The sequence below is a fragment of the Chaetodon trifascialis genome, chromosome 15 (assembly GCF_039877785.1).
Source record: "Chaetodon trifascialis isolate fChaTrf1 chromosome 15, fChaTrf1.hap1, whole genome shotgun sequence".
NCBI lineage: Eukaryota > Metazoa > Chordata > Actinopteri > Chaetodontiformes > Chaetodontidae > Chaetodon > Chaetodon trifascialis.
This window is the reverse complement of record NC_092070.1, coordinates 16,980,863-17,004,399: the sequence shown is the minus strand read 5'-3', so window position 1 is coordinate 17,004,399 and position 23,537 is coordinate 16,980,863. Positions and strand designations below refer to the sequence as shown.

The window sequence follows — 23,537 nt, the reverse complement described above, 5'->3', positions numbered from 1 at the left end:
AGCTTGGCTGTCATCCTCCTCTCCCCCCCAAATTGCAAAGAGTCATAAAAACAAACAAAAAAACGTATCTGAGAAACTTGCTCAAAATGTTGAAAATTAAAACATTCAAACATTACTGAAATGTCCACTCTCTTGACAATTTCTCTATAACATCACATGGATTAGTGTTCCTCCAAACAGAGCAATAGAAATAAGTCAGAAAATGAAAACAAGGTGGACATATAATGGACAATTAGTGTGCGTTGGTTCGGCGAGGAGAAACACTTGCAGGACCACCTCATTGAGGGGCAGTTGCCCCAAACAGCACAGCCTTCACTGAAGTGAAGTAACCCTGTACAGGAAAAGAAAGAAAGAAAGAAAGAAAGAAAGAAAGAAAGAAAGAAAGAAAGAAAGAAAGAAAGATATACAACCATTATCAGCACAAAACACACTAAGTTCAGTTTCCTTATTGTGTATGTGTATTTTTAGATGTGCAAAATACTGTGTATCGCCACAAATCTCTGAAAAAATTGCACAGTTCACAATTTAAAGCTTCCAGATTTTAATGTATCCTAAGATGAAATAAACACGACTTTATTATAAAGTGGACACACTTGGCCATGTCACTCATCTGAATGGTAAGTGATTACATTGTAAAAACAGAAGCCACATGGCACAGCACTGACAAGACAGTGAGAAAAGAGAGCTTCTCATGAGTGATGTGTGTACCGTTACATTTTGTATCCATGGCAACGCACAGCGGTGGCAGCCATAGACATAATATACGTAGACGCCTCATTACGTGCTGGAGCGTAATCCAGCATCACCAACATATTGGGTGGGTCTCCGCTAGCACCAGAGCCAACCAAAGTCAACGTAAAGAGAGCAACTATGCCCCTATTTTATTTATTTATTTTATTTTATGTAGCTTCCCAGCCCCAGTTACAAGCTTAACAGGGTAGTGTAAGACGCTGGAATGATCTGGAATTTTAAAGCTTACTTTTCCAGGCCTTAAAAAAAAAATTAAAGAAGGAAAAAATGTACTGAGCAGGTATATATGGGAGCTTTGTATGTATGTATATGTGTTAAAATCAGTGTATATCACAAACATCAGCAGTTTCAGTTCAGGCTATTGTGGAATCTTTGTCATCCTAAAGCTGTGAACAGTTGTTTAAATTTAGACATGTCAGGCCAGAAGGTGTGTGTGTTTGTGTACATGTGTGTGTTTGAAAACAGCAGTGGACTGTGGGCCGACACATGATGTGTTGGCTAAAAAGAAAAAACCTTCCTCGTTTTGACAGTTTGTTTTGGTGAAGTTTTATTCCAACACAACTGAGTAAAAAAACTTACTCAAAGTTTAATACACATGTCAACATGTTATGTGAGATGTCTGGTTTTTGTGTGTGTGTGTGTGTGTGTGTGTGTGTGTGTGTGTGTGTGTGTGTGTGTGTGTGTGTGTGTGTGTGTGTGTGTGCGTGCGTGCATGTGCCTAACTTTACATTAAATATACTCGCACAAAAACAAAGATAAAGAAATTCTTGTGTCATTGGTGTGTACAGAAGGGTCATGATTTTGTGTGTGTGTGAGTGAGTGAGAGAGAGAAATAAATTCAAATGAACAAACTGTTTCTTTATTAAAATATAAAAATAATTAATTTATACATTTATTCATATGCCATACCATATGTCTGTATTATGCTCTTTAACAAAGTATTTCAGCATCAAGCACGTGTTTTTAATGTGTGACAGCGTCCTGTGTCATAACTACATCTCTGCCATTTGTAACAAACCAAACCGTGTGAAAATCAGGTAAAAAGTTATGATTATTGTAGTTGGACATACACCTTCCTCAGTAGAAATAAATGCACTGGGGGCGCATGGGAGACCCATCCAAGATGGCGGCCGCGCTGAACGTCAGTTCCAATAGGAAGCGTCAGTCAATGAGGCGTCGACGTATATTATGTCTTTGGTGGCAGCTTCCAGCTGAAGATCAGACCCAGGTTTTTTGGTCAATAGGAAAGGAACTACATTTAAACTCGGTCGACCCGCTTTCAAACGGCATAGGGCTCCTTTCCCACTGGCCAAAAAACGTTTACCGTTCACCCCCACTGCTGCGCGTTGCCATGGATACAGAGTGTAACGGCACACCTGAAAACAATCACCTATCACTACGTGTTTATACAGCACCTAACTCTACATAAAAAAATATCCATACACTACGGCAGTGGTCAGTGTTTTTCAACTCCTCTTCCTCGTGGAACATAAGTTGCTCCGTTATTTCGCTGCCTTGTCAATCCTGTGCCAGGTTGTTTGAGTGCGAACAAAGCCTCTTGTACAAGTCGCAACGTCACGTATATTAGCGGGTTGATCCAGGTATAATATTCCCACAGTTGACACATTTTTTCGTAATAATAAAGACAAGTCTCGCACTGTTTCACTCCTATAAGAGTACACTGTCGGTGCCGAATAATTGTTACAGTCGAATATGAGGCTCAACCCTACATTAACTTGCTGTTTCACTCTGGCGGCGCTAGCTAGCTAGCGCTACATGCCAAAGTATTTCCGAAAAAGAACGAACATGAAATATTCATCACAGGTTTAATATCTTGACGGATAATTTGAGATGGAGAGACATTAGACGACCCATGCACATTACCAACAGATGAACTAACTAAGCTAAAATAATTTTAAATGTACTTACTGGACGGCTCGCCTCCGAGGTAAAAAGATGGCAGTCGGCTCGGATTTAAAGTTCAACACTGCGCGTGACGTCACATTGCGGGCGCATGCGTGTTGGTTGAAATACCGGCGTATTTGCTGAAGTTAACTGAATGGATTATCATGAGTTTTTAATGAGTTTCCGCGCTTTTTTCAAGTTGAAGTTGTTTGAACTCTTTTTACTTTGTTGTAATGGGTAGAGTTCTCTCAGCTTGACAGCAATAGTCCTTCTGACTAAAAGCCCAAATCCCTTTTAACAGTGTAGTTCCACTGTGTCCCGCTCTGAGCTCACGCAGAAACCTGAAATTTGACCTAAAAGTGTTCCTCGATACCGGTCGGTGAATCTTCTTTCACACATGTACACGGACAGTCAATCTGGTTGTATGTGAACGTGCAGGATAGCAGACCTCCACCTGCCCAGCAAGATCACGGGACTCTGCCGTTCACCTCAGGCGCACGAGGACATCGTTTGCATGAAACTGTGGCCAGGTAAGATTCATTATGGAAAAAGTACACATTTGAATAACACGCCTAAACCTCAGTGATAGTTTATGATGTATTTGTAAAATCTACGGAGAAATATAACTATTTTTGACAGTGTGGCACTCGCTTTCGTCCCGAAGTGAGGACTCTAACGGGACGCTGCGGGGCTCGCCAAACCGCAGTCAAAAATCTACAAATTTAAAGTTATCTCGCTTTTTCTCCAAAATCTGTGCCGGTCCGCGTGTTTTCGATCTGAGAAAGTAATCAGTATGCTCTGCTGAGTAATTCGGCTTAAAGAATTGACCATGAGAAGGTTTTTAAAGTGTTTTTTCTGTGCTTCATCAATTGCTTATTAGATCAGGCGAATTGAACTGCGTTCGTCTATGGCTCATAGAAGCTTTGGCTTGTTGGGTGCTTCCTGACATTAACGGATCATTAATGTCGCGTCTTAGCTGACATATTTCTGTTCTATATTTGTTTTATTTTGTATGGGGCAGCAATCTCTCCACATAATTGGCTGTTCAAGGTCAATTATAGGTAGGGTTGCCACCCGTCCCGTAAAATACGGAGTCGTCCTTTAATTGACAATTAAATGTTGGGACGCGATTTGTTCCGTATTTTCACAAATGTCCAATACACATGTCTGTCACACACACACACACACACACACACACACACACACACACACACACACACACACACACACACACACACACACACACACAGAGGAAATACTAAGGCCAGCAGGAGGGGATCTGTGAGGGGATCGTCATTGGTGTTTCTATGGTGAATGTGGGCGGGTCGCGGAGCTATTGACCGGCGTAACCACGCAGTTAGTTTCACCGCTCCGTCTCATGAATGAGCAGAGGACTCTCGTGAGCTGCCTGAAGTGTTATTTTCCTGTTTTATTTGCATTTCGTCCTTTTATGAGAGCTGAGGACAATAGCAAGCAGAAAAAAGGCTGAAAAAGTGTTTTCGACAGAGGAGTTTCTCCGTATGCTTGGACGAGATAACGGTACTCTGCTCAGATGCGCCTAAATGAGCGCGTGTGTTACATCTGTACGACTGCTCGGGTTCATTCTCAGCATGTACTTTTGCACAGTCACCTTTTCCTCGAGTAAAAATTCAACCACATACATTGAACGGAGTGGACTTCATTTTTGTTATGACGATGCTACAATCATGGCAGGCCCCTATAGACCTATATGCGCAGCATTTTTTTTTATTTTTTATGACGGTACCGCCCAACCCTACATCCCACCATGTCCAATCATTTGTTTTAGTAATAATTTTGTTTTCTTTCCACAAGAATTGACAAAGGTAGATATTTATAAGTATGTTGCATTCATTCTTTTACAATAATAATATTAATCATAATAATCTTGTTGAAGAAGTGGACCAGTAAAAACATTCCTCCCTCATCCAGAATAAATTAGGATTCACACCTGATGCTGTGTTCATAGTTTCTTTACTCACAAAATGTTCTGGCGGACCGGCAACATTGTGGTTGTAAAAAGATTTTTTTGTTCGTTCTATGTACGGATAGTTAAATGTTTATTTTGACCTTTGTTCAGCGTTGTTCGGAGCTGTATCTCTATTTCTTTGTACATACTTTGAGAGCAACAGAAAACCAAATTCCTGGTGTGTAAACATGATTGTTACTGAAAACTGTTTCCTGCTCATACTGTCATAAACAAGTGTGAGAAACTATCAATCTGAAATCCAACAACATCATATTTATCTTATCTTATATTTATTTATGTGATCATATTTTCTTTGTCTTTTGACTCAAACAGCACCTTTAGAAGAACATTTGTACCACCTCTGAGAATATTAACACTGATGTAAACTCCTCCTCCTCCTCCTCCTCCTCCTCCTCCTCCTCCTCCTCCTCCTCTCCTCAGTGTCTTTATAAGCTTCAGTCTCTCTTCTCCTCACACTCCAACCCTGCTCACCTCTCAGCTGGACAGTAAGGGACGTTTACAGCACACACTGACAACATGCTGGGGACCCTCTGCACTCTCATCACTGCTCTAACATGTAAGATATTCTTCTCATTGCTTTTATAGCTCATATTTTCACACACAAACCTTTCACTCATGCATTTTTCTCTCTTTGTTGACAGATGTTGATGCAGTGATCGTGCTGACCCAGACGCCTGCTGTCCACACAGTTTCTCCAGGACAAGAGGTTGTTCTCAACTGCAACATTCAGAGATATGATGGATATTATGTCAGTTGGTATAAACAGGTTCCTGGTGAAGCTCCTCAGTATGTTCTGAGTTTTCACTATTCTAGCAGTTCACCCAGCTTTGGAACAGGATTCTCCTCAGACAGATTCAACTCTAAAGCCTCATCAGACACAGATTACCAGTTCATCATTAAGAGGGCAGAGGCAGGAGACTCTGCTGTCTATTACTGTCAAACATATGACAGCTCTGCTGATGAGTACGTATCACAGTGATTTACACTATGACAAAAACCTCCTCACTAAACACTTCTGCTTTCTGACTCTCTGACACATGAACTAATGCTCTCTATAACTACCCTACATGAGACTTTTCGACAAACCAGTTTCATCAATCTGATCCTGACCAGTTTCACATAAACATTTCTACCAAATCTCTTTCAACACTGAAATTGAAGAAATAATTAGATTTAGCATTTGTTGTTTTCTGCTTTTCATTTAATTCTTTTCATTTGCACGATACAGTAAAAACACCAACGACTGATAAACAAAGATAAACAGAGAATTTCGTTCTTACTGTTGGGGATAAATATATGTGGTCAATATCTGTATTGATCAGTCAGTGGAAATGATGAATCACTTCTGTTTGTGGTCTCAGAGACTCCGTCTGTGAAACAAGATTAAATACAATGGATTTGAATCAGCTCCATCTGTGTGATTGGTGCTGTCAGCACTTTTTATGCAGCATTTCACCTCCCAAACATCAAATCAGTCTCCAGAAGTTCATGTTATTACAGTTTTATAACAGTCTGTTCATAAGAGGTCTAACAGGGAGTTTGACCTCTCTGACGTTTAATTGACCTCAAACATCAGAAATGTCACCATGTGTCAAAACATCTTTCACTTTTCTACATATTGAGTTTTAATGAGGCCATAAGAAGAACATATTGAGTATATTTGCACATACAGCAGTGGGTCTGTGGGTCTCCAACAACGTCAACAAAACACAGGGTGAACACTGTTACAGGACAAAATGCACAGCCTGATAAGTTCAGTACAGCAGGAGCCATTTTTGTGAGTCATTATGTCTCTGACATTATATCAACTGCTTTGGTTAAATCTGATCGTTTGAAGACGACTTTTGGCTGCAGCAAGTTAAACAGAAAATGACTGTTATCCCATCCCTGCAGTCAATAACAGCCAACCAAGTTCAGCTGCATTGTCTGAATGATTTTCCTCATTAACGTTGGACTGAATTGACTGATGATATCTGGACTTTGAACATGTCCAGCATGAAAACAAAAGGATGCAGCAGAAGACTGAGAATCAGTCCTCAAGTCCAGCAGTGTCTGTGAGCAGAAGCAGACTGATGAAGTGAATGAGATGTTGACAGTGAAAGTTGGTCTCAACAGGATGTTTCAGTTCCACTCCCCTCATCAGTGAGAGTCAGGAGGTTTTTGTACGGCCATGTGTACAAACTGAATCACTGTGGTATTCGGACAAGGCACCAAGCTGACTGTGACAAGTAAGTACTTTTTAACTGATCACAAAACAAGACAGATTCTCTGTTTCTGAGTCAAATTCAGTCAAAATCATCAATTCATATCAGGCTGACTGTTTAGAAAGTCAAACATGTTGTTGAGTGAATTTCACTTTGACTTCTTTTCATCTGCTTTGATGCCAGACTGTGTCTTTGAGGACAAAGTAAAGATCTGCTAATGATCAAAATATGTTCAATGATATCTACAAATACTCTGAAGTGTTTTGATGGCTGAGCAATTTTAACATTTCGGCAAAATGTACAAAATTATTTTATATTTTCAAGACTGATGACACTTTTGTATCATTGTAAAACCAAATGCTAAATAATCTGTCAAATGTAATTTATTCTGTCATATCAACACTAAATTATTGAGTCTAATTCATGAATGTTTACTTATTAATCTCCTTTTAGGGAATTTTTTTGAAGTTTTTTATATAAATGAATATAATTTTTCTCTCGATGATTAGACAGACAACAGCAAAACAGCTAAATGACCACTGATTTACTGTCGTGCCATTTGTGAGACACAGAAAGTGACTTCATGAATTTGTTCAACATAAAAATGATCCTGAATGAATCCAAATATTTCTCAGTTTGTAACTGATAGACTTTGTTTGAAACAGGAAGAGTGCTCATATTTTCGGTGATGATTTCAAAATGTTTTCACTCATTTAAAACACTTCTTCACTTCTTCACTGTGTTTGTTGTATTGTTGAAGAAAACAGGTCAATAATCTGCTGCTGTCATGCTTTGTATCAGTGATTCGATTTGGAGTTATTTGATGAATGTCCTTCATGTATTTTCAGGCTCCAGCCTCCCTCCTCCTGTCCTCACAGTCTTCCCTCCGTCCCGTGCTGAGCTCCAGTCCAACAAAGCCACTCTGGTCTGTCTGTCCAGTCAGTCTGTGCCTTTTGCAGATGTGAGCTGGTTGTCTGGTGGGAGTCCAGTGAGCAGCGGGATCTCCACCAGCACCGCTGTTCAGCAAGCAGACCAGACTTTCCGAATCAGCAGCTCTCTGGCCATCCAGACGTCAGACTGGGACATGGATAAGGTTTACACATGTAAAGTGTCTTTGGGCTCCCAGACTTCAGAGAAAAACATCAACAAGTCCCACTGTCCCACTCAAGAATAGCAGAGGAGCAGAATGAGCATTTCAAAGCTGCTTCTTTACTCTTTGTGCTCTTTGCTCATGACAAGGTTGACATGTTAGAAAAGATGTGTCTGCATGCTTGGAATAAATGTTGTGACAGTGAGGTGGAGGTGTTGTATCAGCTTTGCAACTGCTGCGTTTGTCCAGACTCATTCAATAAAAAGTAAACAGACCAAAAACTGTGGACAACAAAAGTGTTTGTGCTTATTTGCTTTGTTGAAAACATCATTTAAAACAATAATGTTCACCAAAATGTTGTAACTGTCAGGAGATTTTATTTTTTCTCCTCGTGTTCATCTCACATCTCATGAATCCAGGACACAGAGATAACAGACATATTTCTGTCTGATTATTACTTCAGTGTGTTTTCTTCAGAAAGCTACATTGTTATTAGGTGTTAATTTACAATAAAAGCTCAACAGAGAGATTAATATCACCTTTTTTTGGTTTTAGTTGCTTGCAGTCGTTACAACAATCAGATGAAATGAGCAAATGAAACTGAACGTTTATCCTCCGTCAGTGAAGCGTCACCTCTCTGCTCCTCCCTCTCTTCCTTCCCAGGATGCACCTGCAGGCCTCCTCTGCTTATTTATAACTGCATGTAAATGAAGAGGTCAAGTGTCAGCTCTCTGTGAAATCAGAGGGAACTCAATTCAATCCCTTTTATTAAGAAGTGAGCAAAGAAACAAATCTATGATAATAAAAGTGCAGGAAGTCTTTTTCAAATCATCATGTTGTCATATTTTGGGGTCGGGGGGAGACATTGTCCACAGAGACAATAATGGAGACAGAAAAGACTTTTCCCTTCACAGAAGATAAGAGAGCAAGAAATGTGGCAAAGCATGCAGATTGAAGCAAAGCTCCTCCTCCTGTCAGTCACTCTCAGTTTCAGTGTTGTCTTAAATTGCTCCTCCAGCACCTCCTCTCCTCATCCTCCAAACCCTCGAATCTGTCAGCAGGAAGCTCACTTTCCAAGTTCCAAGGCCATTCTCAGCACACACTGACAACATGCTGGGGACCCTCTGCACTCTCATCACTGCTCTAACATGTAAGGAGGCTGACTTACTGCAGCTTTCAGCTCATGTTGGATTCATCAGTCTGTGTGTTTCTCTTGACTTCATGTCATCTTGTTGTTTCCAGGTGTGAGTGGTGTGACGGTGGTGACACAGAAGCCTCCTGTTGTGACGCTGAGGACAGGAGAGACAGCCACCATGGACTGTAACCTGGGCACTGTGACTAACAGTGCTGCTCGCTGGTATAAACAGATTCCAGGAGGAGTTCCTCAGTTTGTACTGAGGTTTTATCACAGCTGGAGTTCTCCCACCTATGGCTCTGGTTTCTCGTCTCCAAAGTTCACATCTACTCATCAGTCACAATCAGATTATCGTTTGATCATCAGCAATGTGGAGGAGGGAGACTCAGCAGTCTACTACTGTCAGACATGGGACAGCTCTGTGAATGAGCACGTATCACAGTGATTTACACTGTGACAAAAACCTCCTCACTAAATACTTCTGCTTTTTGAGCTGCTGATACATCTCCAATCGGAGTGAAAGCATCAGCCATTGCTTTTTGTAACTTCCCAAATGTAACATTCAGAATATAATTTTAAACTTCTAAACAATTGTTTTGAATTGTCACAGCAATCTTCAAGTCTGCAATGGTAGTTATATACAGCCTGTCATACGTACATGCTTTAATACAGTACTCAACAATATTCGGCCATGTAAATGTAACCAACCAAAACTAAAATTCATTATTTATATTAAATATTAAATAAATTCAGATGATGTGAGAAATCTTTCTCGATGTGAATCCTCTGGTGCACCGAAATAACAACAAACCAGTCATGTTTATCTTATTGATTTTGAGAAATAAGATGTCTATCGATGCTGTTTTCTTGATGTCAGAATGCCAGCTGCTCCATCTCCCCTCATTGTTCCATCATCACTGCTGATGGGGCTCATCAGTTTCATGCCATCCACATTTGGATAATCATATTTGGTGGAGCAGTCACAAGTCATGAGACTGAACAGTAGTGGGCTGAGTATACATCCCTGGGGTCCCCCAGCACTCATTGTGATGGCTGCCGAGGTCCTGTTCCTGATGCCCACTGTTTGGGGTCCATCTGTGAGAAAGTCCATGAATTCAGTTCCAAAGGAGATGTTCAGTCCAGAGGATCCACCTTCTATACCAGCATCTGGTGAATGATTGTGTTGAATGCTGACCCTGAACCAATGAACATTCTCATGTGGATGTTCTTGTTATCCAGATGCGACAGTGCAGGTGGAGAGCAGAGGAAGTGGTATTGATTGTGGACCTGTTGGTGCAGATAGGGGTCATGTGGGGTGGGGAGACAGGATTTGCTGTGATCCACGAACAGACTCTCAAAACACTTCATTGTGGTTGGTACAGTTTCTACAGGAGAATCTTCATTGAAGCAGGACAATGCTTACTTTTTTGGCACTCGGGGGATGGTGGTGGTCTTGAAGCACACGAGGAAAACCACTTGGCTCATGGTCATTTTCAAAATGTTATGAGCACGTTGGTCAACTAGTCGCTCATCCTGAAAGTCATCCAGGCACAGCAGCCTTGCAGAGGTTCACTGTAGCTAGGCTTTGCCTGATGTTGACTGTGGACAGACAGAGTAGCTGGTCGTTCTGGGGGGTACAGACATCCTGTGTATCATTGATGGCTTAGAAATGTTCACAGAAGTTATTGAAGGACCCTGGATGGGATGTGTGAAAGTCACATGCATGCAGTCTTGTAGTCAATGATGGTTTGCAAGCCTCCACTGGCTGTGAAAGAAGTGTGATGTGATGATGTGGTGATGACTCAATGCAGCATGATGTTTATTTCGTAAACTATTTTCACATTTGGGTTAAAATAGACAATAAAGGTGGTTAGGTTTATACTTTTGATTTAATATGGAAAAAACAGGAGCTTGGTGAGCAAAATGGATTATGCTATATGATGATGATTCAAACTTTACAGTCTGTGCCTTGTATGGGGTTTTAAATCAATGTTTTGTATTTCAACAGTTCTCAATTAAAAAAATGAAATGAAAAAAAGTGTTAGAAGGTATATATATATATACACACACACACACACACACACACACACACACACACACACACACACACACACATACACACTGTGATGTACATCGGGAAGAAAGCACGAACCCTGAAACAGGCGAAATTACTTTTGTATTTCATCATGTCGACTTATTTTTTCGTTGATAAAACATCATGTTGAACAGAACATTAAATGATACAAAGTTAATAATATTGATGAAAAGGACGTCAGCAGGATTACACAGACAGCAGGAACAACAAACATTTTCTCACACAAATATCAAAAAAACAGCGCGTTCTTTCATGCTGAGTTGAACAATGACAAAAGAGAAGTATTTATGATATGTGTAAAGATGAATTGGAACAAAGTGGATAAATATTCAACATCCTGACACAAATTTTATCAAACCACTTTAATACAGTTAGAAACATGTAATAAAAGTGAAATTAAGTGTTTGTGACCAACATAGGAGATTAAAATGTATGATGAGAAACTGACAATCATTCTGCAGTTGATTTATGACAGAAACCAGTTTTGAGTGTTGCAACTCCTCCTCCTCCTCCTCCTCCTCCTCCTCCTCCTCCTCCTCCTCCTCCTCCTCCTCCTCCTCAGTGTCTTTATAAGCTTCAGTCTCTCTTCTCCTCACACTCCAACCCTGCTCACCTCTCAGCTGGACAGTAAGGGACGTTGACAGCACACACTGACAACATGCTGGGGACCCTCTGCACTCTCATCACTGCTCTAACATGTAAGGAGGCTGACTTACTGCAGCTTTCAGCTCATGTTGGATTCATCAGTCTGTGTGTTTCTCGCGACTTCATGTCATCTTGTTGTTTCCAGGTGTGAGTGGTGTGACGGTGGTGACACAGAAGCCTCCTGTTGTGACGCTGAGGACAGGAGAGACAGCCACCATGGACTGTAACCTGGGCACTGTTACCAAAAGTGGAGCTCGCTGGTACAAACAGATTCCAGGAGGAGTTCCTCAGTATGCACTTCATTTCCATCATAGCTGGAGCTCTCCAAAGTATGGCTCTGGTTTCTCGTCTCCAAAGTTCACATCTACTCATCACTCACAATCAGATTATCATTTGATCATCCACAATGTGGAGGAGGGAGACTCAGCAGTCTATTACTGTCAAACATGGGACGACTCTGCTAAGGAGTTCGTATCACAGTGATTTACACTGTGACAAAAACCTCCTCACTAAATACTTCTGCTTTTTGCGTCTCTGACACATGTCCACTGATAATAGAGCCACAGACAAGCTCAGTGTAACATCCACCATGTCCAATCATTTGTTTTCAACAATGTAAAAAAATTCATTTTCCTTGACCAAGAATGTTAAGGTCGCAAGGAAGGCGAGGATCCAGAATGCAGAGAGAAATTAACAAAGTTTATTGATTTAAAAAGAAAAACAACAACCAAAAAAAATAAAAAAAAATCACAGCTGTGGAAAAAAAACTCAGCAACCAAAACGAAGAGAACAAAAAAACAACAATATCATCGTTGGGGAAAAACTCAGCAGACAAGAGCAAACAATCTTTCGGGAAAAATACAAAACTCACATGAGCGAACCAAAAGCACTGCACAGAACTACAGCATCGGCTGGAGAAGCGTGGCAGGGACCAGGAGATCAACCTGTGGTGAGACACAGAGGGTAAGAGAGGGAATCATCTGGTACAGGAGTGTGGGAGAAGCCAGCTTAAAAAGGAGAGTCTTGATGAGCGAGGATTAGAGTCAGGTAGGTCAAGAAGCCGCTCACTTCACAGGAGATCAGCCCCACCCCTGCCACACTCCAGCCCTGCAGAGAAACAGAAACAGAACCAGAGCAGACAAAACACAGCCAGAACAAAGAACCGACGAAAGGACATATTTATAAGTATGTTGCATTCATTCTTTAACAACCATAATATTGATAATAATAAACTTATTGAAGAAGTTAATCAGTAAAAACATTTCACCTTCATCCACAATAAACTAGTTTTTTTTTAAAGTTAGGATTCAAACCTTATGTGGTGTTATACATGAAATTTTCAGGGGTCAGGTGGACTGTCAACATCGTGGTTTTAAAAAAATGAAGCCATAATAATTAATGTGAAATAAAAGTGTTAACTTAATCTTGATTACAAGCAATAGAGGCAACATGTGGCTCATATTTGCCATTTGCCACTGCTACATCAGATCTATCATTAAAATGTAATCCTTCTGTTATGTCCAGTTAACTCTGTACTCAAAAGCAACACTCAAAGGCTGAAGATGATTGAACACAGTTTACGTAGGACTTGGGAAAGGTGAGACGAATTGATGGTGAGCTCAACTGGAGTTCTCACGGCTGCAGGTGAGCTGCTTGGAGCAGGTGTGTCTGCTGAACAGCAATCAGGAAGTGAGGAGCAGAGGAGAGCTACGACCACAACACATCCACAGACAAACACACAGAGAAACAAAGAGGGGAGCACAGGAGACACGAGGTCAGGGAGAAAACACAGGAAACACCAGGAATAACTGAACGCGACGATGGCTGCAGAGGCTGGGGTCCTTCATATATGTTATTTCTGTTGGATTTAGTCCGATCAGTCTCAGTATTAATGAGTGCACACAGAAGGATTCACAAATGTAAATCAGGATTTATAAATAATCTGAAATCCAGCAACATCCTATTTATCATGTGATTATGTTTTTTTTTTAAGTCTTTTGACTTGAACAGATCCTTAAAAAGAACATTTGTACCACCACTGAGAATATCAACACTGATGTTAACTCCTCCTCCTCCTCCTCCTCCTCCTCCTCCTCCTCAGTGTCTTTATAAGCTTCAGTCTCTCTTCTCCTCACACTCCAACCCTGCTCACTTCTCAGCTGGACAGTAAGGGACGTTTACAGCACACACTGACAACATGCTGGGGACCCTCTGCACTCTCATCACTGCTCTAACATGTAAGGAGGCTGACTTACTGCAGCTTTCAGCTCATGTTGGATTCATCAGTCTGTGTGTTTCTCTTGACTTCATGTCATCTTGTTGTTTCCAGGTGTGAGTGGTGTGACGGTGGTGACACAGAAGCCTCCTGTTGTGACGCTGAGGACAGGAGAGACAGCCACCATGGACTGTAACCTGGGCACTGTGACTGACTATGGTGCTCGATGGTACAAACAGATTCCAGGAGGAGTTCCTCAGTTTGTACTGAAGTTTCATCACAGCGATAGCTCTCCAAAGTATGGCTCTGGTTTCTCGTCTCCAAAGTTCACATCTACTCATCAGTCAAAATCAGATTATCGTTTGATCATCAACAATGTGGAGGAGGGAGACTCAGCAGTCTATTACTGTAACACATGGGACAACTCTGTCAATGAGTGGGTATCACAGTGATTTACACTGTGACAAAAACCTCCTCACTTCTGCTTTTTGAGTCTCTCACAGGTCTTGACTGGCAGTCAGCAAACAGCCTATGCTTTCTGTAACTTCCCAACAGAAACATTTGCTAAATATAAACAATATTCACACATGCAACGACAGGTCATGATTTATTACACTGTTACAAAACTCATTGTTTCCAGAAAATACTATTTTAGATTCACAAATGAATAATGTGCTTCCAAGACATTAATGACAGGACTTATATATTGGATCATGCTAAGCTGATGAGAGGACACTTCTCTAAGTATGATAAGGGATAAACAGTTGTGTTTACTCCAGCTTCTTATTTTCTACCTGTCAGATCACAAAGTTCCTGACTAACAAAATGCAGCAGGTGAGATTGGATAAAATCACATCCAGCACCTGGTCAATCAGCAGTGGCGTCCCTCAGGGATGTGTGCTCTCCCCACTGCTCTTCCCCCTCTACTCCAACGACTGCACCTCAGCACACTCGTCTGTTAAACTTGTTAAGTCTGCAGACGACACAACGACCATCGACCACACGACGGTGATGAGTCTTCATACAGATGGGAGGATGGACAGCTGGTCCTCTGGTGTGGTCCACAATCTCCCAGAAACCAACGTGGACATCCAATATCACCACAATCAGTAAAAAGGCCCAGCAGAGGATGAACGTCCTGTGTAAAGTCAGGAAGTTCAACCTGCCTCAGGAGCTGCTGGTCCAGTTCCACACTGCAGTCATCCAGTCTGGACTCTGTTCATCCATCACTGTCAGGTTTGGATCGACCACCAAACAGGACAGAACAGACTGCAACAGACAGTCAGGACTGAAACATGTCCAGAGTCTTGTATATTAGCACTGATGTAAAGGTCATCATCAGACCTCCAATGACAACAAGAACAACAAAAAAACAAACTGAAACAGACTCATTTTGTGGATATTTATTCATGACTGAAACCAGTGCTGAGTGTTGAAACTCCTCCTCCTCCTCCTCCTCCTCCTCCTCCTCCTCCTCCTCCTCCTCCTCCTCCTCCTCCTCTCCTCAGTGTCTTTATAAGCTTCAGTCTCTCTTCTCCTCACACTCCAACCCTGCTCACCTCTCAGCTGGACAGTAAGGGACGTTTACAGCACACACTGACAACATGCTGGGGACCCTCTGCACTCTCATCACTGCTCTAACATGTAAGATATTCTTCTCATTGCTTTTATAGCTCATATTTTCACACACAAACCTTTCACTCATGGATTTTTCTCTGTTTGTTGACAGATGTTGATGCAGTGATCGTGCTGACCCAGACGCCTGCTGTCCACACAGTTTCTCCAGGACAAGAGGTTGTTCTCAACTGCAACATTCAGAGAAATGATGGATACATTGTCAGTTGGTACAAACAGGCTCCTGGTGAAGCTCCTCAGTATGTTCTGAGATTTTACCACAGTCACAGTTCACCCAGCTTTGGAACAGGATTCTCCTCAGACAGATTCAACTCTAAAGCCTCATCAAACACAGATTACCAGTTCATCATTAAGAGGGCAGAGGCAGGAGACTCTGCTGTCTATTACTGTCTAACATGGGACAACTCTGCTAAAGAGTTCGTATCACAGTGATTTACACTGTGACAAAAACCTCCTCACTAAATACTTCTGCTTTCTGAGTCTCTGACACTAGTCCACTGATAATAGAGCCACCAAACAAGCTCAGTGAATAATTATGATAATATTGCATTCATTCTTTTACAATAAAAAATTGATGAACAGAACTAACACAAAAATGTGAGAAATGCACCAGTTAAAACATTTCACTTTCATCCATTGTCCTTTGGATTTTCGACTGGCAGTCAGCAAACAGACAATGCTTTCTGTAACTTCCCCAGAAAAACATGAAAATTATATTTTCAAAGTTCTTCACTCTTTTATTGGAGTCTCACATTAATGCTGAGAACTATCTAGTGTTAGTTTGCCAAACATAAACAATATTAAACGTGCAACAACAGGTCATGATTTATTACACTAAACTAAACTCACAGTTTACAGAAATAAAATGCTATTTTATCTTTATAATGTTCAAAAAAGATTTAAATCATGGAAATTTGCAACATGTTCTGTTTTCCTGATTTAAATTCTCAAAATGGAATAAATCCTATTTTACAGAAATCCTCTGGTGCACATAGCGATGATTATTATAGTTACACTGAGATTCAATTGAAGACCCCAACACTGTCCTCTGTCACTATAATCAACAACACTGTGTCTGATGTGAAACATTTAAGTTTCTGGGATCCACAATCTCCCAGAACCCAAAGTGGACATCCAATATCACCACAATCATCAAAGAGGCCCAGCAGAGGATGGACTTCCTGTGTCAGGTCAGGAAGTTCAACCTGCCTCAGGAGCTGCTGGTCCAGTTCCACACTGCAGTCATCCAGTCTGGACTCTGTTCATCCATCACTGTCTGGTTTGGATCGACCACCAAACAGGACAGAACAGACTGCAACAGACAGTCAGGACTGAAATATAGAGTCCTGTGTACACGTTAGAGCTGATTGTTACTCAGCACTGTTTATTGAACATATTGTCAAAAACAACTGTGAGAGGAAGAGTTCTGAGATCCAATGAAGTCACATTTAGTTTCTGTGTTATGGTTTTCACCAAGGTTTTGAACAGGAGCCAGTGATGCAGACCAGAGAGAAGGCAGGTAAAATAACAGAAATGTATTAATAACAAAAAGCGCACTCTAACAGAGTGGAAATAACTAAGGGAGCTCCGTACGACGGGTCTGAGGCAAGGCACACGTTGAAGTGGCAGACAGGCAACTGAAACACAAGAAACACACCTTTAGCGGTGGAACAAAGAAAACACATTCGCACACTCACAGTAGCGAGAGAGAAAGTACTCACAATAATGGATCACAAACAGGCCTGGAAGGAATCTCTGGAGGAAAGAGACTGGAACAATCCGGCGACAGCTCGGAGAGAGCTCTCTCCTTAAATATTGAGCCTGATGAGCAACCGGTGTGCACAGGTAGGCGGAGCTGGCCAGGTGTAGGACACGCCCAGCTGCACAGGCAGGGGGAAAGACAGACAGACAAAAACACACAGGGACAAGGGAAAAGGAAACACAAGGGAGAGACACACTGCCAGATCCTAACAATCTGATCATCTTTACTTCATGTCTTTGAAATGAAACAGCACTTTAAAGAGAATATTTGTATCAACCCTGAGAATATTAGCACTGATGAAAGGTCATCATCAGGCCTGCAGAGACAACAAGAACAACAACAAAACAAACTGGAACAAACTGATTTTGTGGATTTGTATTCATGACTGAAACCAGTGTTGAGTGTTGAAACTCCTCCTCCTCTTCTCCTCTCCTCAGTGTCTTTATAAGCTTCAGTCTCTCTTGTGAAGAAGTCTTTTTCAAATCATCCATCCATTTTCTATGCCGCTTATCCCTTTCGGGGTCGCGGGGGGGCCGGAGCCTAACTTGGCTGTCAACGGGCGGGAGGCGGGGAACACCCTGGATGGGTCGCCAGCCAATCACAGGGCACAAACACACAACTATTCACACTCACACCTAGGGGCAATTTAGAGTCACCAATCAACCTAATGAGAATGTTTTTTTTGGTCTGTGGGAGGAACCCACACATGAACAGGAAGAACATGCAAACTTCACACAGAAAAGCTCGACCGGGGAATCGAACTGGCAACCTTCTTTGCTGTGAGGCACGCGCACTACCTGCTGTGCCACCGTGCAGCCCTTTTCAAATCATCATGTTGTCATATTTTGGGGTCGGGGGGAGACATTGTCCACAGAGACAATAATGGAGACAGAAAAGACTTTTTCCTTCACAGAAGATAAGAGAGCAAGAAATGTGGCAAAGCATGCAGATTGAAGCAAAGCTCCTCCTCCTGTCAGTCACTCTCAGTTTCAGTCTTGTCTTAAATTGCTCCTCCAGCACCTCCTCTCCTCATCCTCCAAACCCTCCAATCTGTCAGCAGGAAGCTCACTTTCCAAGTTCCAAGGCCATTCTCAGCACACACTGACAACATGCTGGGGACCCTCTGCACTCTCATCACTGCTCTAACATGTAAGGAGGCTGACTTACTGCAGCTTTCAGCTCATGTTGGATTCATCAGTCTGTGTGTTTCTCTTGACTTCATGTCATCTTGTTGTTTCCAGGTGTGAGTGGTGTGACGGTGGTGACGCAGAAGCCTCCTGTTGTGGCGCTGAGGACAGGAGAGACAGCCACCATGGACTGTAACCTGGGCACTGTGACTAACCGTGTTGCTAGTTGGTACAAACAGATTCCAGGAGGAGTTCCTCAGTTTGTACTGAGGTTTCATCACAGCCACAGCTCTCCCAGCTATGGCTCTGGTTTCTCGTCTCCAAAGTTCACATCTACTCATCAGTCAAAATCAGATTATCGTTTGATCATCAGCGATGTGGAGGAGGGAGACTCAGCAGTCTATTACTGTCAAACACATGACAGCTCTGCTAAAGAGGACGTATCACAGTGATTTACACTGTGACAAAAACCTCCTCACTAACTACTTCTGCTTTCTGACTCTCTGACACTCGTCCACTGATAATAGAGCCACCAAACAAGCTCAGTGTAACATCCCAACATGTCCAATCATTTGTTTTCGAAAATTTAATTATGTTTTCTTTGCTCAAGAATTGACGAACATACATATTGATAAGCATTCATTCTTTTATAATGATATTATTATTCATAAAAAACTTATTGAAGAAGTGAACCAGTAAAACTTTTCACCTTCATCCAGAATAAATTAATCAGGCCTCACACCTGGTGCTGGGTTCATATTTTCTTTATTCACCAAATGTTCTGGGGGTCTAGTGGACCAGCAACATTGCACTTTTAAGAGATTGTTTTGTTTGTTCTATTTACATATAGCTAAATGTTTATGTTGACCTTTGCTCAGCTCTGTTCTGAGCTTTATGTCTATGTCTGTGAACGTACATTGAGAGCAACAGAAAACCAAATTACGTGTGTTTGTAAAAATACTTAAAGCTGATTCTGATTGTTACTGAACACTGTTTCAGATTTAAGATTTAAGATTTACTTGATTGATCACACACAACACAACACAACACAACACAACACAACACAACACAACACAACACAACACAACACAACACAACACAACACACATACATATGCCATGCTTTGGTGAAATTGTTTCCTCCACATTTAATCCATCCTGGAAGTCCTTCCTCCGTGTCAGACCAGGAGTGGTGGGCTGCCAGCCAACAGCGGCGTCTGGGGACCCAGTTCCTTCTTGTCACCGTTGGTCAGGTGGTGGTGATCTTCTTGCATGTTTTTAGTGGGTTTTTTATGGAGGATACCCCAGATGAACATGGGGACAACATACAAACTCCACACAGAAAGGCCCCTTTCCTCGAGATAAAGGGCAGCAGGCACCGAAAGCATGATGGAGGACACACCCCCAGCATCCAGAGCGCCCCAGACGGAAATCGAACCCGGGACCTTCTAGCTGTGAGGCTACAGTGTTACCACTGTTCCACCATGCAACCAATACTGCTCATACTGTCATAAACAACTGTGAGAAACCCATCCATCCATCCATTATCTATACCGCCTATCCCTTTCGGGGTTGCGGGGGGCTGGAGCCTATCCCAGCTACAATGGGCGAGAGGCGGGGTACACCCTGAACCGGTCGCCAGCCGATTGCAGGGCCACTGTGAGAAACCATCAATCTGAAATCCAGTAACATCATATTTGTCATGTGATCATATTTTATTTGTCTTTTGACTCAAACAGCACCTTAAAAAGAACATTTGTACCACTCCTGAGAATATTAACACTGATGTAAACTCCTCCTCCTCCTCCTCCTCCTCCTCCTCCTCCTCCTCCTCCTCCTCCTCCTCCTCTCCTCAGTGTCTTTATAAGCTTCAGTCTCTCTTCTCCTCACACTCCAACCCTGCTCACCTCTCAGCTGGACAGTAAGGGACGTTTACAGCACACACTGACAACATGCTGGGGACCCTCTGCACTCTCATCACTGCTCTAACATGTAAGATATTCTTCTCATTGCTTTTATAGCTCATATTTTCACACACAAACCTTTCACTCATGGATTTTTCTCTCTTTGTTGACAGATGTTGATGCAGTGATCGTGCTGACCCAGACGCCTGCTGTCCACACAGTTTCTCCAGGACAAGAGGTTGTTCTCAACTGCAACATTCAGAGATATGATAGTGCTTATGTCAGTTGGTATAAACAGGTTCCTGGTGAAGCTCCTCAGTTTGTTCTGAGATTTTACTACGGGAGCAGTTCACTCAGCTTTGGAACAGGATTCTCCTCAGACAGATTCAACTCTAAAGCCTCATCAAACACAGATTACCAGTTCATCATTAAGAGGGCAGAGGCAGGAGACTCTGCTGTCTATTACTGTCAAACATGGGACAACTCTGCTAAAGAGGACGTATCACAGTGATTTACACTGTGACAAAAACCTCCTCACTAACTACTTCTGCTTTCTGACTCTCTGACCATGAACTAATGCTCTCTATAACTACCCTGCATGAGACATTAAGACACTATAAACCAGTTTCATCACACTGATCATGAATGAACATTTTCATATAAAAGTTTCTTCCAAATCTCTCTCAACACTGAAATTGATGAAAAAATTCAGCATTTGTTGTTTTCTGGTTTTCATTTAATTCTTTTCATTAATTTCATTTCAAAATTTCATTTCATCAGCACCAACGACTGATAAACAAAGATCCATCCATCCATTTTCTATGCCGCTTATCCCTTTCGGGGTCACAGGGGGGCCGGAGCCTATCTTGGCTGTCAACGGGCGGGAGGCGGGGTACACCCTGGACCGGTCCCCAGCCGATCGCAGGGCACAAACACACAACCATTCACACTCACACCGAGGGGCAATTTAGAGACAGTCTGTGGGAGGAAGCCGGAGTACCCACCCACACATGCACGGGAAGAACATGCAAATTTCACATAGAAAGACCCGACCCGGGACCCGAACCGGCGACCTTCTTGCTGTGAGGCACGTGCACTACCTGCTGCGCCACCGTGCAGCCCATAAACAAGGATAAACAGAGAATTTCATTCTTACTGTTGGGGATAAATATATGTGGTCAATATCTGTATTGATCAGTCAGTGGAAATGATGAATCACTTCTGTTTGTGCTCTCAGAGACTCCGTCTGTGAAACCAGATTAAATACAATGGATTTGAATCAGCTCCATCTGTGTGATTGGTGCTGTCAGCACTTTTTATGCAGCATTTCACCTCCCTAACATCAAATCAGTCTCCAGAAGTTATTGCAGTTTTATAACAGTCTGTTCATAAGAGGTCTAACAGGGAGTTTGACCTCTCTGACGTTTAATTGACCTCAAACATCAGAAATGTCACCATGTGTCAAAACATCTTTCACTTTTCTACATATTGAGTTTTAATGAGGTCAGAAGAAGAACATATTGAGTATATCTGCATTTTCTTCATTAATATTGGACTGAATTGACTGATGATATCTGGACTTTGAACATGTCCAGCATGAAAACAAAAGGATGCAGCAGAAGACTGAGAATCAGTCCTCAAGTCCAGCAGTGTCTGTGAGCAGAAGCAGACTGATGAAGTGAATGAGATGTTGACAGTGAAAGTTGGTCTCAACAGGATGTTTCAGTTCCACTCCCCTCATCAGTGAGAGTCAGGAGGTTTTTGTACGGCCATGTGTACAAACTGAATCACTGTGGTATTCGGACAAGGCACCAAGCTGATTGTGACAAGTAAGTACTTTTTAACTGATCACAAAACAAGACAGATTCTCTGTTTCTGAGTCAAATTCAGTCAAAATCATCAATTCATATCAGGCTGACTGTTTAGAAAGTCAAACATGTTGTTGAGTGAATTTCACTTTGACTTCTTTTCATCTGCTTTGATGCCAGACTGTGTCTTTGAGGACAAAGTAAAGATCTGCTAATGATCAAAATATGTTCAATGATATCTACAAATACTCTGAAGTGTTTTGATGGCTGAGCAATTTTAACATTTCGGCAAAATCTGTACAAAATTATTTTATATTTTCAAGACTGATGACACTTTTGTATCATTGTAAAACCAAATGCTAAATAATCTGTCAAATGTAATTTATTCTGTTATATCAAGACTAGATTACTGAGTTTAATTTATTAATGTTTACTTACTAATCTTTTAAAGTTTAGGAAATTGTTTGAAGTTTTTTATATACATGAATATTGTTTTTTCTCTCGATGATTAGACAGACAACAGCAAAACAGCTAAATGACCACTGATTTACTGTCGTGCCATTTGTGAGACACAGAAAGTGACTTCATGAATTTGTTCAACATAAAAATGATCCTGAATGAATCCAAGTATTTCTCAGTTTGTAACTGATAGACTTTGTTTGAAACAGGAAGAGTGCTCATATTTTAGGTGATGATTTCAAAATGTTTTCACTCATTTAAAACGCTTCTTCACTTCTTCACTGTGTTTGTTGTATTGTTGAAGAAAACAGGTCAATAATCTGCTGCTGTCATGCTTTGTATCAGTGATTCGATTTGGAGTTATTTGATGAATGTCCTTCATGTATTTTCAGGCTCCAGCCTCCCTCCTCCTGTCCTCACAGTCTTCCCTCCGTCCCGTGCTGAGCTCCAGTCCAACAAAGCCACTCTGGTCTGTCTGTCCAGTCAGTCTGTGCCTTTTGCAGATGTGAGCTGGTTGTCTGGTGGGAGTCCAGTGAGCAGCGGGATCTCCACCAGCACCGCTGTTCAGCAAGCAGACCAGACTTTCCGAATCAGCAGCTCTCTGGCCATCCAGACGTCAGACTGGGACATGGATAAGGTTTACACATGTAAAGTGTCTTTGGGCTCCCAGACTTCACAGAAAGACATCAACAAGTCCCACTGTCCCACTCAAGAATAGCAGAGGAGCAGAATGAGCATTTCAAAGCTGCTTCTTTACTCTTTGTGCTCTTTGCTCATGACAAGGTTGACATGTTAG

General features: G+C 41.8%; 2 protein-coding genes across 2 annotated transcripts; both read left to right on the top strand.

Annotated features, from left to right (window-relative positions):
- Positions 1-5,179: 5,179 nt before the first annotated feature.
- On the top strand, positions 5,180-8,120 carry LOC139343547 (immunoglobulin lambda-1 light chain-like). The gene is made up of 4 exons (XM_070981269.1): positions 5,180-5,219; positions 5,305-5,626; positions 6,854-6,891; positions 7,716-8,120. The coding sequence occupies exons 1-4, from the start codon at positions 5,180-5,182 to the stop codon at positions 8,039-8,041; spliced, it is 726 nt and encodes a 241-aa protein (XP_070837370.1). The 3' UTR covers positions 8,042-8,120.
- Positions 8,121-14,029: 5,909 nt separating this feature from the next.
- Positions 14,030-23,537, top strand: LOC139343586 (immunoglobulin lambda-1 light chain-like). Its single transcript, XM_070981314.1, has 4 exons — positions 14,030-14,069; positions 14,162-14,484; positions 22,267-22,303; positions 23,134-23,537. Exons 1-4 carry the CDS (start codon positions 14,030-14,032, stop codon positions 23,457-23,459), a joined length of 726 nt encoding a protein of 241 aa, XP_070837415.1. The 3' UTR covers positions 23,460-23,537.